Source organism: Nanorana parkeri, unplaced genomic scaffold (genome assembly GCF_000935625.1).
Source record: "Nanorana parkeri isolate BGI_ZX_2015 unplaced genomic scaffold, ASM93562v1 scaffold1487, whole genome shotgun sequence".
NCBI lineage: Eukaryota > Metazoa > Chordata > Amphibia > Anura > Dicroglossidae > Nanorana > Nanorana parkeri.
Window position 1 is genome coordinate 172,521 of NW_017307755.1, and position 19,941 is coordinate 192,461.

Genomic DNA, 19,941 nt, shown 5'->3' on the forward strand with positions numbered 1-19,941 from the left:
TATATATATATATATATACACACACACACACATGCATACACAAACTGCCTGCCCCCCAAAAAAGTCACACATTGTTGTATGCTGTTGGCCCTTTAGCTTGTTAAAGTTACGCAATGTCACTACATTTATTTCCATCCAGAGTTGCATTCATTTTTCACCAAGATCTTGTAGTGATGATGGGAGAGTCAGACCACTGTGTAAAGTCTTTTCCAGCACACCCCAAAGATTCTCAATGGGGTTAAGGTCTGGACTCTGTGGTGGCCAATCCACATGTAAATATAATGTCTCATGCTCCCTGAACCACTCTTTTATAGTTTGAGCCCGATGAATCCTGGCGTTGTCATCTTGGAATATGCCCAATGTGCCATCAGGAAAGAACAAAAATTATTTTATGGAAAAACCTGGTAGTCAGGTGACATAATTTTTTGAGTACATAACGTTGCTGAACCTAGACCTATTATCCAATGGAAAGCTCTGACCTATTTGCTAAGCTAAATCCAAGTGGTGACTTTTTTTTGGACAGACAGTGTCTCTCTCAGAGAAAAATATAAATCAGACAATGCTTTCTAAACTGCCCTATCACTATTTACCAAGATCTCTCAACATGCAGTTCCTGCAGGTGGCCAACATCTCCCCGATCTAGTTTGGTGATAATCATCTCTCTGGCCACTTAACCTCCCTGGCGGTAATCCCGAGTCTGGCTCGGGGTGAATTTTCAATGCTAGGAGCGGTAACCCCGAGCCAGACTCGGGGCTGCAGAGAAAACTGACACTCACCTTGTCCCTGCGATCCCGCGGCGTCCTCTGCTGTACGCGGCTCGAAAATGAAACTAAAAGCCGACATCTGACTTTTAGTTTCGTTTTCGAGCGTCACAGCCGGCGGGAAATTCAAAAGTGAAAAGTTGTAATGTACACAGAATACACACAATACAATGTGATCTGCTATGATTACACTTATATATCAAACTATTTCACTTCAATTTTGTCCCTAGAGCTTTGTCCAGTACCCCGCCTGATACTTTTTCACAATATTAAACCACGTGTTGAGAAAAAGCCTAGGTAGGGAATTCTAATAACTCCAGCCATTCTAATTTTAGCATAACAGTGATAACTCTGTGGCAGTGATTTCCTGTCCACAAAACCTCTTAGGTTTCTGACACAGCCTTTTTGGCATAAATTAAATGTTTTGTTTATTTTGGCGTTGCATGTAATAGCATACACTAGAGGAATTATTTTCTTTTAGACTAATATGACTAAGGAGATTAGTTATAATTGCTTTTGTAGTTTTAAACATTGTGTATTCCTAAAAATATAACACTGCAGTGTAAACAGGAAAGGAAATGGCTCCAGCACCTGACCTTGAGATCTAAACTGCTTTGTGTACACACTGAAAGACAAGGGAACAATAATTACAACTGCAGCTGCTTTCCCATCTAGGAAGCAAACAATGGATACAAGAATGTACATAACAGAATGGAAATACCACTAAGGCACAGATTTATTCGATGGTAAAAGGAAAACAAAATTAGCTACAGTACCCTTAGCTAAAATAAACAATAAAGTGAATTGTTCAACCACATACATTCCCCATGCCCAGTATACCAATGAATGGCCTGAACAGAAACATTTACAATTGCTGCTTAAATTACACAAAACTAAGGCGCTAAATCTTAAAAATACATTCAATTACCCTAACTATTAACAAAAATGTATCTTATTTGTATATTATTTAGCTGTAGATCCTCAAATCACCTCTGAATTCATGCCGACACTGTCCTTCCTTCTGGAGGGGGGCTACTTTTGTTCCCCGTGATCCCTCTGTGTGTTGTAGAGTAGTCACTGCTCCAAGCTCATTGCTGTGATGGACTACAATCTCACATTTAGTTTACTCATTTGTATTGAGATTGTAGTCCATCGCAGGAGTGAGCTTGGAGTGGTGGCTACTTTACAACACACACAGTGACCATGGGGAACAAAAGTAGCCCCCCTCCAGAAGGAAGGACAGTATCAGCACCAATTCAGAGATTTGAGGATCTACAAGTTGAGTGATACACAAATAAATATTTTTGTTAATACGGTAGTTAGGTTACTTGAATACATTTTTAAGGTTTACCTCCTGAGCTTAGCATCACTTTATCATAACAATTTTAGACTAAAGTAGTTTAAAAGGAAAGCATAGTGAGTTTTCAATAACTACATGTATTTTCTGTAAATGCATATTCTGAGTTATTAGTGCAATGTACCTTAAAGTAATTTGTGTGACTTTCACATTTTGGCACGGTTGTATGGACGTATCAATGTTTTTGTTCTTGTATTATATATAGAAACTTCAAGATATCAGCAACATGTGGGGGGCATTGCTATCAAAGAATCAGCCAATTTATAAACTTCCATTGTAAGAGGAGCAGTTAAGCAGACCTATTGTGTAGCACTGCAAAGAAGGAAGCAGAGCCCGAGTAGGTAATATGGCTGCCTACATGTACATAATGGGGGAAATTTATCAAAGCAATTGTGACAGTTTTAGCCTCATAGATCGTTTTTTTATGTGCAAATCTGTCTTTTAACATGTGCCCCTGTTTTGACCAGAGCTTGCACTACTTTCCCAATTGCATGTGTTTTGCACCTGTTCTGGACTGTCTGAAACTGGAGCATCACCTAACAAAACAATCGCTACTTAAGTCCCCATGACCACTTCTCCAAGAAGCGACAGTTAAGCTTTTGTCTGGAGTTACGAGTCTTCATCCCTGGAGTCTATTAAACCTCATGTATATACAACATTACACTAGCATCATAAATCTAGTGCAAAGTGCGTCAAATATATTCCGTGCAAGTTAAAACACTCGCAATTGTTATGATAAATTCCCCCCACTGTATATAATTACAAATTATACAAAGAAACAAAGTAGAGGTGCACCAAAATGGAAATTTTAAAACCGAAACGAAACCGAAAAAAAAAAAATGTTAGGCCGAAACTGATACCGAAAATGTTTTTTATTTTTTAGCCCAGCCTCCTGACATCGCTTTCTCCGCCCCCACACCGCTCTGCCGGATTGTGATAGGCGGCAGAGCGGTGTGGGAGGAGAGACACCAGCCGCTCACAGCGCTCTCGTCCTGCAGCGCTCGGCCGGCTGTCACTTTCTTTTCTCCCCGCTGGAACAGCACCCAGCGGGGAGAAAAGAAACCAGGGATGCGCCGCTGTCTCGGCCGAAACATGGCTCTTTCGGCATTATGACAAGAGTGCCATTTTCGGGCCGATATGTTTCGGCGCCGATATATATCGGTGCATACCTAAAAAAAGTATTTAAAATGTTAACATACTATAAAATTATTTACATCAAGCAAACCTCTTTTATGTGTCTAAAAATATATTAAAAAATACATTTCCTTTTAGACTTTTTCTACCTAATCAAAAGTCCTTTTTACAGAGGAGAAGATATATTTATGGTGGTCGGGCCCCTAGAAAAGTGTTTACACGATGGATATATATCTTAGAATTATGACAGCAGTAAGTAATTTAGGCATAATGCTTTCCATTTCCAACAAAGTTACATAGTTAGTCAGGTTGAAAAAAGACACAAGTCCATCAAGTCCAACCTATAGAGATACAAAGAAAAAAAAAAAAAAAGAAGAAAAGGATAAACAGAAAACTATGCCCACAATTACACCCTGTTGATCCAGAGGAAGGCAAAAAAAAACCCTATAAAACCATGGTTCAATTTGCTCCAACAGGGGAAAAAAATCCTTCCTGATCCCATAAGGCAATCAGATATTCTCTGGATCAAAAATCTCTGATGCTTAATATACCTCTAAGAACTCAATATCCAGTAATATTCTGTGCATTTAGGAATACATACAGATGTTTTTTAAAACAATTAACCGAGCTAGCTAGAACAAGCTCCTGGGGGAGTCTATTCCACATTTTCACATTCTAACTGTGAAGAATCCTTTCTGTATGCAAAGGTTAAACTTATTTTCCTCCAGATGCAAAGAGTGCCCCCTTGTCCTTTGCAGTGACCTTAACGTGAATAATTTGGCAACAAGCTCTTTATATTGACCATTTATGTAATTATACATGGTGATCATGTCCCCCCTTAGTCGCCTCTTCTCCAGAGAGAACAAATTCAGGTCAGGTAATCTTTCCTCATAATTGAGCTCCTCCATGCCGCTTATGAGTTTGGTCGCCTTTCGCTGCACTTTCTCCAATTCCACAACATCCTTTTTGTGAACTGGTGCCCAAAACTGAACTGCATATTCCAGATGAGGTCTTACTAATGCTTTGTACAGGGGCAGGATTATGTCTCTATCTCTGGAGTCTAGACCCCTCTTAATACAAGAAAGTATTTTGCTTGCTTTAGAAACTGCAGCTTGACATTGCATGCTATTATTGAGTCTATGATCTACCAGAACACCCAGATCTTCTCCATCACCGACTCCCCCAAACATACTCCCCCTAGAGTATAGAACGCATGCATGTTTCCAGTCCCCAAGTGCAGAACTTTACATTTATCAACATTAAACCTCATTTGCCAAATAGATGCCCAATCACACAGTGCATTCAGATCTGATTGTAGGTTGGAGACATCCTGTAAGGACTGTATTCCACTACATAACTTGGTGTCATCTGCAAACACAGAAATAGTACTTTTAATCCCCAATTCTATGTCATTTATAAATAGGTTAAACAGTAAGGGACCCAACACTGAACCTTGGAGGACACCAACTACCGCAGCTTGGCACTGCAAGCAGTGCCATACCATTCAGTTTGTGGTCTACAATAACCCCCAAATCTTTTTCTATTTCTGACTTCCCTAGCGGCATACCCATGATTGTATAGCCTATTTGTTTATTTTTATGTCCAAAGTGCATTACTTTGCATTTATCGACATTAAACCTCATCTGCCATAGTATTGCCCACTCCCCTATTTTATCCAGGTCCTCCTGCAATGTTATATTGTCACGATCCGTTTCTAGTACCCTCCCTATTTTTGTATCGTCTGCAAACACGGAAACATGGCTATTTATTCCCTCCCCGATGTCATTAATGAATAGGTTGAACAGTATCGGACCCAGCACAGATCCTTAAGGCACAGCGCTCACTACACTAGCCCAGACTGAAAAGGTGCCATTTACAGATACTCTCTGGACACGTTCCCGTACCCAGTTCTCTATCCACGTACACACCACCTCATCTATGCCCATAGCCCTCAGCTTGTGAAGTTAGCGCTTGTGTGGTACCGTATCAAAACCCATTATGGACTTGAGTTATATCATGTTCCTTGGTGTGCACAGAGCTGAAGAAAGTATTTAATAGATTTGCCTTTTCATTGTCCGCAGTTACCAACTCTGAGTTCTCTTTTAAGGGGCCAACATGCTCCAACTTGATTTTTTTTAGTATTAATATATTTAAAGATTTTTTGGGGGTTAATCTTGCAATCTTTTGCAACCTGTCGCTCGTTTTGAATCTTTGCAAGCTTTATTTCCTTTTTACATATTTTATTATATTCTTTGTAGCTTTCAAAGAAATTACTCAAAAAGGTTAGGCATTGTTTTTGAGGAGCTTTGGTCACCTGGGTGTGGGGATCTATAAGCCACAGAAGCAGCTTGGGAGGTCTTGATTTGAACAGAATGCAAGAGTGTTTCTGAACACAACCCATTGAAACAGGTTGGGTCACCTAGGTACATTATATGTTTAAAAAATTGTGGACGCCTGACTATTACACTTCACCATAGTTTCCAAAGGTATGTGGGCACTTCTATTGAGTACAGGTGTGTGCATTTGATAAAAAAAGACTGCAAGCCAGGTCTTCTCAACCAATATCAGTACCTGACTTCACATATGCTTTTTTGGTTGAATGGGCAAACATTCCCACAGACACACTCCAAAACATTATGGAAAGCATCCCCGAAGAGTGGAGGCTGTTAAAGTCACAACAGGGGGACCAATTCCTTATCAATGTCCATAGTTTTGAAATTAGATGTCCGACAAATTCATATAGGTGTGATTGTCAGGTGTCAACAAAATTTTGGTTATATGGTGTAGGTCTTTGCACAATTTTAAATTTAGGTGACAAGAAATGGCATACTTCAGCTTCCTGCCTCACAACTGTATAAAGGAAGTGTTTAAGTCTTGTGTTTTTTCCCCTCAGCTAAAGATAAGAGGGTGTTGCTATACATACTCTCAGACATGGTGCTTTCCTCGAAGGCAGGATTATCAAACCCTTGTTCATCTGACCATACAGGAAGCACAGTTGGAGTTGAGTTCCTCTCCAGTAGTGCGGTTCCAGCCTTGTCCACATCTGGAGACACGGTTGTTGGATGATCAATCACAGCTGGCATATTTTCTGCTTCAATGTCTATTTGCAGCTTGTTTGCCCTTCTCTGATCTAACACTTGTCTCCGGTGTGAAGCTCCTGGACACCTGAAAGCAGAGAATACCTTTACCATGCATGTTTGGAATGAATACGCCACAGCAATAGAAAAAACTAGTATCAGTCACTTTAGTCAGTATGCCCAACCATTAAGACTATCGCTGTTCAATTCAAATGGTGTGTGGATATCATACAGCAAATGCTTCAGACCACTAGTCTACTGCAGAAAAGTGAGCGACAGAAATACTGACCAACAGTGTGTTATAGGTAGGACAGTTTCCACAGGTCAGTCTGTAGCTGCCACTTTGCCGCGGCAGATCAGTATCATTTTAGGATAAAAAAGGACTTCTGTTTCCAACTTGGCTTCTAAATGCTCTCTATGTATTGCTGCCATCATAATGATCTCGTCTAAATTCCTAAATGAAATCCTTCAGGTGCAGAAGTAGAATCATTTTTCTCAATACCTACTGTATATATTTGCTCTGTGCTCCTTTTAGTGACTTGAAAAGTTAATAACACGTTATGGCCTAAATAAGTGCACACCACTCCAAATTATAGAGTTCAGCTGTTTTCAGTCAAGTTAACTGTTAATACTACAGCATACAAAGACATTTTACACAATTGTGCACCTCCCCGTTTTTACAAAGCCAGGTCCATAAAGATATGGTCTGACAAGTTTGGTGTTGAAGAACTTGAGTGGCATGCACAGAACACTGACCTCAACACTACGGAACACCTTAGGGACAAACTGTAACACCAACTGTGCGCCAGGCCTTCTCATCCAACACCAGTACCTGCTTTTGGCTGAATGGGCACACATTCAGCCAAAATCTTGTGCAAACTCTTCCTAGAGGAGTGGAAGCTGTTATAGTTGCAGAAGGGAAGCCAACTCCATAACAATGTCCAAGGTTTTGAAATAAGACATCCAACAAGCCCATAGAGGTGGCATACAGGTGGACAGGTGTCCATAAACCTCCAGCAAAGCAGTGTCATTCTAAAGTAAATTAAAGTGTATCTAAAGTCAAACTTTTTTTTTAGTTTTGGATAGCAAAGTGGAAGCATTAGAAACCACGCTAGGCTTTCACTGCTGTCTGAGTGTCCTGCTAGGTAGATTTACTCTCACTATTAGTCTTGGCAACTGGAAAAATTAAAATTTTGAGTTGCCACCAGAACAATGAAAGCAGGAAACCATCCAATAGGTATGCTTGTTCTGGTGACAACTATCTAAAAGGAGATATTTCTCACTTTGGAAAGATTGCTCTCATTTCCTGTTGTGCCTACAGGTCAGAAAGTGAAGGCTGATCTCATTAACAGGACAACATTATTTAAAAAAAATGTTGTTTAACATTATTATTTATCCATTCACTACTCTATTCAAAATGGAAAAAGTAAAATAAACTAGTAAAAAAGATATAAAACAGCCAAGACTGGATACTTTAGGCATTTTAAACTGTTTGCTGCTTTGCAGAAATCTACATTTTTATTCTCGGCTTAAAGGAGAACTATGAGATGAGTGATTTCCACTCACCTCATAGTTCTAAGCCGACCTGTGACAATGATTTGTTGAACCATAAACCCTCCGTACATCCCTGCTTCACCTATCCTAGAGAGAGAAAAAAGAAAATGTGAGCACAATGACAGCTTTCCCAGATCTACAGATATGACCTCCGTCCTTACTTTTAATACACTCTTAGCAGATTCTGCTAGTATAAACTTAAAGCTGAACTCCGGGAATTACAAAAAATTACCCTTGCACTGCGTTTTACACATAAGAACATATCGGGCTGTCGTTCAAAATACAGGTCACCTGGCAACTAATCAGGGCTTGGACAAATTTGTGATGAATCCCTCTGAATAATGAGAAAACTTGGTTTGCAATTTAGTCACAACAAGCAATGTTTTAAAAAATATAATGCGGTACAGTATATATTCATTAAAAAATATTACCTGTATTTTAAAATGGAACTACGTTAATGCTTATTGGCAAAAGAGCAGCAGCAGACTGATCAGGGCATCCTTCTGCTCACTCTGGACTCTCTTATCAGCATGTTCATTGCCAGCAGATTTGCAGCACACCTAATTGGCTTTTGACCCTGCCCGTATCTCTCCCAGTTTGAGCGCTGCTGTAAGTGCAACAGGCTGATACCAGATTATATGTAGGTACTGATGCTTGTTGAATTTAAATACATTTAATGGTTTAATGATTTGTTAATGATTGCCTATCTGTAATACCTAACATCAAGGAACACCATTCTTGGCATCAGCCAAGAATATATAGCAGCAGTAAGACTGGAAGAAAGATAATGACATGCTAAATGAAGGCGAGAACAGACAGACAATGTCTTATGAGTGTGCTGCTGCTCCTTCATTATCCAATCATCGGGCTGGGGGTGTGTCCTATTCTGCACTGGAGGGTCATAATCTGCCTGTGTTTCCTGGAAAAGGCATGTGGATCAGAATACTAAACAGAGTTTTGAATTTTGTGGCAGGGTGTCATGAAGCCAGAGTTAGCCTGTGTGGCCGGGCTGCTGGACAGGCACCTGCGCATGCGCATGGTCCTACACAGAGAAATGTGCACGTCCATGTGCCTCTGCGTGGGCGTGCGTGCGCACTCCATGGCGTGCGCGCTGACGTGCCGTTCCTAATGATGGCGCCAACAGGGCTATTTAAGGCTGAGACACCTTGACCTCCCTGCTGACTGAGCTTCACCTGTACCCCTGTTCCTGAGACCTGTAGACCTGTTTGATCATCTGTTAACGACCCGGCTTGTTTGACCTCTGCTCCTGCTCTGTGCTCCCTGACCTTGGCTTGTTCCTTGACCTCTCTCCTGTCTGCTCCTTGGTACCTCGCTGGCTGCAAGTTACTCACCCGGCCTGTCTCTGATTACAGCCTGTCTTCTGATTTTGTACCTCGCTGCCAGATTATTGCTGACCCGGCTTGTCTCTACTCTGCTTCCAGGATCCTGCACTACAATTGCATCCTGCTAAGAGATCCCTGGAACCTGCACGCAGCTCTGACAGGAGTCGCAACCTACCGGCACTTGTGCCCCTCCTTGTCCTCACGCACCTGTTCCCACTATGCGGGGGTGTTTGGACTGGAGCAGCAAGAGAGGCTACCCTCGTCATCTCAGGCTCCACTTATGGTACGTGACACAGGAAAAACAGTTTCCATTATTCAACTAAATTTATAAAAAATAAATCAAGGCAACTGGACTTGCTATATTCTTCTTGAAGACGTTTCACTGGTCATCCAACTAGCCTTCTGAATTTGTCATTCTGATTTAAGAAAGCTAGTCAGATGAGCAACGTAACATCTTCAAGAAAAATACAGCAAGTCCAGTTGTCTTGATTTATTTTTTACAGAAATACCATGACCTGGATGAATGGGAACCTTCACAGACATAATTCAACTATGTATTTAGCCTCCTGCCTGGAATTTGACTTGAACATTTTAGGGTTCCAATAATTTTATCTTTCCACGCGGCAACTTTTATAAATGCCTTTCCTATGCAGAAAATCTTCCTGCAATCAATACGCAATGAATTTGCAGCATAGTGACAGGGAGGGCAGATGATTGTGACTGGTTAAATAGGTCCTTCTGACTGGAACAATGAGCAGTCATCTTAATTTGTGTCCTGATACGGGGTCACTGTGACGAGCATAATGATCGCCAGCGCAGTTTGTGTTGATTTGATCTGTCTCCTGAATAGGCCCATCATATTAGCTAAACTCGCTCCAATTAGGTTGATAATCTGGCCCCTCGATTCTGGTGCTGGAAAAGGATTAAGCAATGCTGGAATAAATTGTTGCATTGTCCTGTGTTACATAACCTGGCAATCAAGCATGAGATGTATGACATGTTTCCTTGCGCTTGTAGGCTTAAGTGATTTACTTCACTCCAATCACATTGTAGGACTGTCAGCAGAGTGTCTCATTATGAAGAGATAAAGGCACGCTTCTCTCACTTATCATACAGTGGATCTGCGCTGGGACTCGGCAGTGTAAAGGCAGATTTCTAGGCTGTGTATACATTACACCCCCAACTTCTGGATGTGTTCAAGGACCACCGTTTTCATAGATATGACACAATCCCCGCCGCATACCTAGTTATTCTCCATTAATACATTATGTGCAAAAAACAATTTCATGTTTTTATAGACATTAAAGTGACATTAAAGGCAAACATTTTTTTCCCTCCCCCAATGTTAGTGTAAGCACTTACCTTAAATGATGTCTCTTAATCCGATCTTCTTCTTCTTTCCTGATGTTTTCAGCTGACCCTCCAGCGCTGCTGCGGGTCTCCGATCCAGCGCTGACTCCTCTGTGCTGGCTTGCACTTTCTGTCCCACGATGTCTGCATGCGGGTGCACGCTGTCCATAGACTTACCTTGTGTCTCTCCTCGTCTCCCGGCCGAAAATCCAAACTGCGCATGCGCCCGCAGAGAATTTTCAGATTTTTGGACGGGAGTGTGCGATGAAGACACGGGTAAGTTTAAACCGCTTTTAAAGCGTTTGTTTTTTTAAAAACTTTTTGCATATATATCTACTGCTTGCTAGCAGTAGATACGTGCAAAAAAAACGGAGGCTTTAGAAACCCTTTAAGCCCTTGTTCACACGTTGCATCACATAGGTGCTATAGGGTGCGCTGTGGTAGGTAGCTTATTCATGTGAATGGTTAATTGCACAGAAGTGAAAGTGAAATTCTCCATCAGGTCCTCTCTCTGCTGACTGACAGCAGCAGAGGGCGGGTGCAATAGTTAGCTTGCTATTGGCTATTGCAAATTGAAATAGCCAATAGCAATCTAGCTATTCATTTCTATGCTGTTTTTTTTAATGTATTTTTTATTCTGATGGCAGCAGCTGTCAGAATACTAAAAAAAAAATTTTTTAGTTTTGTTTTGCAGCAGACTGCCTTGTCTCTGAAATGGATACATGGTGTCTGTGTGCAGGTTCACAACCTGAGCCAGCACTACAGGAAGAGGCACTCAGCTGCAAAGGGAAGTTCTCCCCCCGCATGAGAAGTGATAATGATTTAAAAGGAAGAGCAGCAAAGAGAAGGGAAATGATCATGGATTACAGTAAGGCACACATTACAGTATTGGTTTATGTTACAAAATCTGAGGGTTTAATGTCACTTTAAGTTCAGTGTTTCCTCCATATCAAAAAAAGTGGCATCTGTTCTGTACTGCTCCGTTCAGCAGGAAATCTGTGCAAGGATCCCCCCCGCTGATCGGCGCGGACAAGCCTAACAGATATTTCCCCTCTTTAACTCTTATATCTCCAACTTTAACCCAGAGAGAAATAACAATTTGTTTTTTTTTTCTAATAAGCAGGGGAAGGCTAGAAACCCTGTCAGTTTTTTATTGCTGTCTGTGTCCCTGTTCCAGATTTCCCCTCACTTCCTGCCTGCTGCAAGCAGAGGGGAATTCTAAGGGAGCCCAAGATAGCAATAAAAACCCAACAGGGGCTCTATTTCAGGGGTGGACAAATCAATATGGAACGTAGGAGCCAATCTGTGCAATTCAGGAGCCAGTTCCATTGACAGCAACTAGAAAAACCTCAAAAGTTAGCCAGCTGTAATTTTTAAGGAGCATTGGCGACCTGGCTCGTGGGATTTGTCCAGCCCTGCTCTAATCTTTTCCCACACTATCCACAACAAAATGAAAATGTTTTACCTGCACATACAAGGATGACCCTGACCTAAAAAGGCAAACACATTGTATGAACAATTAGTATTTCTCGGAACATATTAAATACACCCAAACCGTCTTCTAATTGTTTTAAGAGTTACATCTGATCTATACTATTTCACCTTTGTAACTGCTAGCAGCAGAGAAATCCTGGATTTAATACAGCTTAGCATTACTGCCTGTGCTGAACAACAATTGCAAATTCCCGAAAGTCTGATAAGAAAAAAAGAAAAAAGAGCCTGAGCAGTCTGCCAGTCAATGCATTCAGAATTCACTTAACGTTTCCCAGACTGCACAGAGAAAGGAAAATGAGTGCCAGTGAAGGGCAAATAACAGCTTATTCAATAGCTAACGCTTGTTCATTTAAGGCGGCAGTGTGAACTGGAGGCATTGCAATAAACTGTGCCAGCATAGCGGGAAAAGAAGGCGGAAGTGTGTGTGCTATAGCAACCAATCACATTCAAAGCTGCAGGATTTATTTTATATGTGCTCAGTATTTTAACTCATGATCATTCCTTCATCAAAATGTTTACATTGTGAACAATAAATATTGCTCCAGCGTGGAATCCCTATTTCTTGCAAGATATGATCATTAAAGAGACCTAATAAGGTGTCTAAAGAAAGCAAAATGTCAAATTAATTAATTCATTACAGTTACATTACAAATCAAGACAAGTTGGTAAGGAGAGCCCTGTCCATGAGAGCTTACAATCTAAAAGGGAGGGGCAAGTGATAAATGAGGAGGTAGCTATGTGGGAAAAAATTGTTTGAGAAAGTGAGAGTTCTGTAGTTAGGTTGAGGCAGGATAGGCTTCCCTATACAAATTAGTTTTCAGGGATCGCCTAAAGGCAGACAGAGTAGGAGACAGCTTGACAGGTTGGAGTAGGGACTTCCAGAAGATGGGAGATATTCTAGAAAACTACTGGAGGCATGCATGGGGGGAGTTGACGGGGCAGTAAGAGAGCAGGAGGTCTTGGGAGGAGGGGACGGTTAGGGTGATACTTTGAGACAAGGTTTGAGATCTAGCCGGGGGCAGAGTTGTGGATGGTTTTGATAGACTGAAGGGGGGATAGCCTGTGTAGAGGTAGGCCAATGAGGAGGGAGTTGCAATAGTCGAGACGAGAGATAACAAGTGAATGGATGGCTAGTTTTCTGGTTTCATTGGTGAGGAAGGGGCGAATTTTGGAGATGTTACGAAGGTGAAGACGGCAGGATTTGGAAAGGGATTGGATGTGGGGAAGAAAGGTGAGGTCCATGTCAAGGATGACACCTTGCACCTTGGCATGGGGAGAGGGAGGGAAATGTGTGTTATCACAGAAGCTCCATGAACAAATGCTGATGAGAGCAGTACAGGACAAATGTCACTTTTGTGACATCGGTGTCCATTCAGTTTTTTCTTCCATCTTGTGATGGAAGAAAACATTTAACTAAACACACCCATGTTAGGTCTATAGGCATGTGTATGTAAACGGACGTGTGTTCATTTTCAACCGATAACAGGAAATTACCTGCATTCCATACAACGTACAGACCTTAAGGGTTGGTGCTCGAAGTGACAACACGGATGGCGCCATGTCAGATACAGTCCATAATAGAAGTCACCAGCACTCGATGATACGTGCAAGTATAAGCGCGTTTTATTAAATTGTCACATGCGTCATACAACCAACGTTTCGGGGTCCCTTCTTCTAGGCGACACAGTGACCACTATGTCACCCAGAAGAAGGGACCTTGCGTGGCCCTGCAACGTTGGCTCTATGACACATGTGACAATTTAATAAAAAGTGCTTATACTTCTTGCACGTATCATCGAGTCCTAGTGACTTCTATGATGTTCATTTTCAACCTTTTACCTCTGATCCATCACTTCAGGTCCAAAAAAATGTACCTTTTTTCTTTGGACCTAGATGGATGTGAAGAGAGGCACGTCCGTTTACATCCAACAGCTCATAGACTAACATTGTGCTTTCGGGCAGATCCACCTGAAAAACTGACAGGCGGACCTGATCAGAATGCCTGTGTGAAAGGGGCCTTATTGATGGGGAAAACTGGGGAAAAACAAAACTGCCCATGTTGGTGTGGAAAACCATCCACATTCCGGCTACGAAAATAAGAGCCTCATTCCATACCCGCCAACTTTCTTAGATGAGAAAGAAGGACATCTTATAGCACAAATTATGTAGGAAAGGACATGTACCCTGCTATGCCCACAATTAATATATTCATATTGACATCCATATGTGCTTTTTCACCACTAATTTAATACTGTCACTGTACCCAAAAAAATGACAACCGAGTAAAAAAAAAAACGGGGACAGTCCCTCTAAAGAAGGGTTAGTTGGGAGGATGTGATTTGCCGATATGGGTGATACAGATTTCCTATATTTGAGATTTCATATAATAGCTTTTGTGTGCAGTTTGAAAGATAAAAAAAAGAAAAGAAGGATAGATGTATTAACAGGTCACTGTAGCATGCTGTCTATATATAAAATCACAGGCCCCTGGCTGCAATCTGTAATGAAGACCACAGTACTCAGAGGCTGGAAGCAGGTCAAGGCATTTGGGGCTTTGTAATGAAGACAGGATTAAATACCGCTTGATGCACATCTGACCTAAGTAACTTCCTGTACTGGATATGAGAGTCAGCCACAACATTAGAGGCGAATTTCTGAGCGCAGCAGTGTAATAACATCATAGCTTCAATGGTTCCGAGAGGAAAACTGAAACAGGCAATGAAGCATGTCTCATACACTCAATGGAAACTCGCTGCTTCATTTTATTCAAGCACCACTTATTATTGTCTGGCTGCTGTCTGGTTTTCTTCAGAAAAATCTAATCCCCGCACACAGCATTAGAAGCACATCAGGCACAGGATGTCCAGCAACCCACCAGCTGAGGAACTAGAAAACCTATCATGTCCTATCAACTTCTGGCTGTCATGGCATGCTGTCACTTGTAGCTCTTTACCCACTCAGGGTTGCTTGACTTATACTGTTATATATTTACTAGCTCACATAAAAAGACAGTTGGCCGCCAAGTCTACTCACATTTTCCTGCAACATTAGCAATTTATAGGGCTCATTTTAATCTTACAGCTCTTGCTGGCCCCTTCACAAGACTCAAACATGCAACAGCACTATAGGGAGACTACAGAGACTAATCCAGTGCTTGCTGAGGCTCCTGCTGACCCCTGCTATGATTTGGGCGTCCTCGGAAGACTCAAACATGCAATGTGACTATAGGGATCATAACTAATCCAGTGCTTGCTAGGTGTCCTGCTAATTCCTGGGTCCCCAGAAGACTCAGAAACACAGTATCATTATAGGGAGCCTGCACACGCTAACCCGGTGCTTGCTGAGGCTCCTGATGACCCCTGATATGATTTGGGGGTCCTTGGAACACTCAAACATGCAATGTGACCATAAGGATCATAACTAATCCAGTGCTCGATAGGTGTCCTGCTAATTCCTGGGTCCTCAGAAGACTCAGAAACACAGTATCATTATAGGGAGCCTGCACACGCTAACCCGGTGCTTGCTGAGGCTCCTGATGACCCCTGATATGATTTGGGGGTCCTTGGAACACTCAAACATGCAATGTGACCATAAGGATCATAACTAATCCAGTGCTCGATAGGTGTCCTGCTAATTCCTGGGTCCTCAGAAGACTCAGAAACACAGTATCATTATAGGGAGCCTCCAAAAGCTAACCCAGTGCTTGCTGAGGCTCCTGCTGACCCCTGCTATGATTTGGGCATCCTCAAAAGACTCAAACATTGAGTACCATTACAGGAAAACTGCTCAGACTATTCCAGTGATTCCTCAGGCTCCATTCACATATATCGTTTGCGTTTCCTGCACGGTTTTCCATGCGGTAGACCGCGGGGCAACGCAAACGCTAAAATCTTTCACGCGCACGGATTCCGCTCGTTTGCGGCTATTATATAGCTGCAAACATGCAGAATCCGTAAAAAAATCGCGCTTGTACTACTTTGCGGTCGATAATAGGAAATCACCTGCACTCCATACAGCGTACAGACCTTGATGAAAGGTTGGTGCTTGAAGTGACAACACGGATGGCGCTGTGTCAGATACAGCCCAACATAGTGAAGGTGTCACTATGTCGCCCATAAGCAGGGACCCTGCATGGCCCCAAAATGTTGGCTGTATGATGCATGTGACGATTTAATAAAAAGTGCTTTACTTCTTGGGCACATCATCGAGTGCTGGTGACTTCTATTATGGACTGTACTACTTTGCATTACACATGTCGTGGGGGCTCTTTGATGGAGTTGGTTTTGCGCCAATGCATGTCTTGCAGTGAATATACCAATAAAATTCCCATTTTACATGACCTAATAGGGCACAAGTTAACACGCCTTCACTGTTTTCGCTAACATTCACTTTGCTGAGTAAACAGCCTCTACTTGTTTAGCAAATCAACCCTTACTGCTATTAGAGACATACAGGGTTATTCACAAAAGGGTGAAGAGTTTGGATAAGGCAGGAGAAGTGAACAATCTAGGACAACATAGCTGAACTGGAAAGTGAGCTGAATTGGAGAATTTTTCCAAATCAGCTATTTTGGCCTAGATTGTTCACTTCTCCTGCCTTCTCCAAACGTTTCATTTTTTTGTGAATAACCCTCAGTCAAATTAAAGAAATACTACCTCATTTACTAAAGCTGGCCATGCACTGGACGATTTTATTTACGAATGTTTATAGGAAAATTCTCGACCGAATATATAATGCCATCAGAGACTTGATGGATGTCGTTCAAAATTTTGTTTTGTTTTACCATTCAGTTTTGGAATGAATGGAGTTTCTCGACTGAAGACCTCATTCATTATTACAATTTCGTTTGAGAACAATTTGCCATCCTGCTCCTTTGATCTTCAATTTGACCCCATTAACATATTAGAGAAACTACAATGTAAGGTGTGCAAACAATGTTCATTATTATTTATGTTCAGCTAGTGTATCAAGCAGATCTCCCAGGCAGACATCTCAAACAATGGTGCCATGTGTATTGAGGCTTCACATTTGGTGGGTATGAAGGTAAGAGATGACCAACCTTGACAAGGAAAGAAAACTAAGACCCGACCTCTAAGGTAATTTATAAATTGTATACATGCTATTTCTAATGAAAGGTCAGTTTTTGGAGGCCAATCGTAAAATAAATTACCTTTTTTATTTCTCTCTAGTCACACAAGTGATAACAATACAGTTAAATCCATCAGCAAAGCCTTATTATTACAGACTCAGAGACTACAATGGAAAGATTTCCCAGTATTAGTTTGTGTCCCCATCCCTTCTCGAAAGACCATATAGGTGTCACTCTTCACCTGGATTCCTCAATTGTTTATTTTTCCTACATTAAAGAATATCCACTGAGCATGACATCATCACAAGGCACTGGCAATTTAGCAGATATAGGAGTTCTGATGGAGATACAGTATCTCACCATCAAAGTCTTTGAGAGACATAATACGCCAGCATGAGAAGCACCTTGCTAGTGTCTGTGCAAAAGCGAGCTTTTAATTTTAGGTGGTGTTGGCCTTTAAACAATGACAATTTAGTTCCTACAGAAGTTACATGTTACATCAAACTTATAGTACACTTTTACTTTGTCTCACCTGTTTTTGAGATGAGCCTCTACATCACAGCGCTGCATGGTATCCTTGCATGCATTGGAAAAAGGGCAGGAGACGACCAGCTTGTCCAGCAATTTGTGCACAAGGATGCTGGATTTCCTGCACAGTTTAAAGTGCAGCCTCTTTCGGTCCAGTGGACAGAAGTCCTTCTCCTGTAGAAAGTTTCTGAGGCACTTGAAGCAGAAAGTGTGGCCGCAGGGTGTATCCAACGGCTGCAGCAAAGGTTGAAGGCAAATGTGGCAAACCAGGTCATCGTCCACTTCATTCAGGTAATTATACAGGTGGTTCTCCCTTGTCCAGTGCTGCTGACCACATTCAAAGCAAAGGGGGTTCAATGACGAATCATCCTCTGCCACCACCAGTTCTTCGGTCGCCGTCCCCATACTGACCCCAGCACTGAAGCAACTCAACAATCTGGCACTCTCTTGGTCATCAGCGCAACATACAAGAAAGAATCATGGTTGCTTGTCTTCCTAAGAAAAAGAAAAAAAGTTTCTCAATTCAGAAAGAGGAACACAGGAAAGAAGAACTGGAACACAGGAAAGAAGAACTGGAACAGACCGCTAGAAACTTGGTGAAATGGGTCACACTGAAAGACATTTTTAGATATGCAAGTGCATGCAGTAATTAAAGTGCGCAGTCACGTTATAAATATATGATATGCGTGTGTCTAACTTAATACAGTTGAACGGAAAAACCCTTCAAACTGGAATCTTAGTTTGACAATATAACCTTCATCATTTGCTATATAATGGAACAGGTCAGCTTGTGTCCGAGTTGTAGTTAAAATTTTTATCAAGCCTTCCATTTGCCATTAATTTAGCAGACGAGTCATGAATTTCCGACTGCAAAAACAACACGGCGCTTTGTAAAATAAGAGCAGATTGGACTAAATAACCAGTTTGATCTAAAAATGATTGTTGTTAGGCTTGCCAACTTCCTATGGGGAGCCGTACTCATGTCGGCTTCCAGTGGCCACCATGCGTACAGCTCACCCATAGTTGCGGAGCTGGGATAACTTATTCCCAGTAAGAGCATAAATCAGGAAGGTTAGAAATTAGATAACTTTCCTTAAGCAGCACCTGCCTGTGCCATTCACCGTCTACCATTACCATTTCTATTAACATAGATTTTTTGTCATCAGAACCTACCATGCAAGATAATGGTGTACCACCCTGACCATATCTGCACATCCCACTAATGTCTATAGGCAGCCAAAGTCTACTGCCAAACACTGTACATGTCAGAAAGCTAGGACTGAACCCAAGAGCTCCAAACTTACAAGAAGCAGAATATTAATAGGGTTTGTCTTGCTTCTCCCCTCAACAAGTTACAAATGACAAGCAAGTGTTAGTGATTTCAGCATGTTAGTCACACATTCCGTGCTACTCAACATCTCGCTGCATCCAATTTACCATGGTGTTATAAATGGAAATACAGGCAAAAGCCACAGCTCTCGTCGTTAAAACTGATCTATTTGCATTTTTAAAGAAAATCTAAATTCACTTGGGAGACGATTGTGTGTTATTACTCCAATTACCGAAGGAAGATAACAAACTGATATTAAGCACCATGCAAGTAGTAAATTACTGCCGGTTATACTGTAAAATCTATACGCGGCTGCAAACCTATTCCACAGACGTCATGAGGTCATCATATTTTATGAAAACAGCTTTGGTGTAATAATAATTAAAAATCGCTACATTTTATAAACACAGAGGGACTGTGCAGCAGCAGCTCTGTAAAGGGCTACGTGATGCAAAATGCTGAATGGGCAAAGTATGGGTTTCCTTTAAGGTAGAACACCAGCCAAACAGCTAAATGCACAGTTATAACACAATATAATACTATACCAGGGGTAGGTAACCTCGGCACGTCAGCTGTTGTGGAACTACAAGTCCCATGAGGCACTGCAAGACTCTGACAGTCACAGGCATGATTCTCAGAAACAGAGATATGATGTCTCAGCACATGTGGAGCGCCAAGGTTCCCTATGTCTGTACTATACTATCATAATGGATGTAACACTTAGTAGTTTGCTCAGCCACTCTTGTGATTGGTACTATTCTCCATGTGCTCCTCCTATAGGCTCTCTTATTAAACACATTTTACCCTTCAGCTCCTCAAGGGTTAGATATGTGCTCTGGCACCCGCCCGTTGATGTCATCATGTCTAAAGGTGCCCATACACTGCTCGATTCTCGTACGAGAATCACGGGAAATCCCGCGATCA

General features: G+C 41.7%; 1 protein-coding gene across 1 annotated transcript in view; it reads right to left on the reverse strand.

Annotated features, from left to right (window-relative positions):
* Positions 1-18,177, reverse strand: part of LNX2 (ligand of numb-protein X 2) — a 57,172-nt gene extending 38,995 nt beyond the window's left edge. Inside the window, exons 1-2 of the mRNA XM_018570249.1 lie at positions 17,692-18,177; positions 6,176-6,417 (exon numbers count right to left, since the gene is read on the reverse strand). Coding sequence (XP_018425751.1) covers positions 6,176-6,417; positions 17,692-18,092 — 643 coding nt within the window. The 5' untranslated portion in view covers positions 18,093-18,177. The remainder of the gene's footprint in view (positions 1-6,175; positions 6,418-17,691) is intronic.
* Between the last annotated feature and the right edge of the window lie 1,764 nt (positions 18,178-19,941).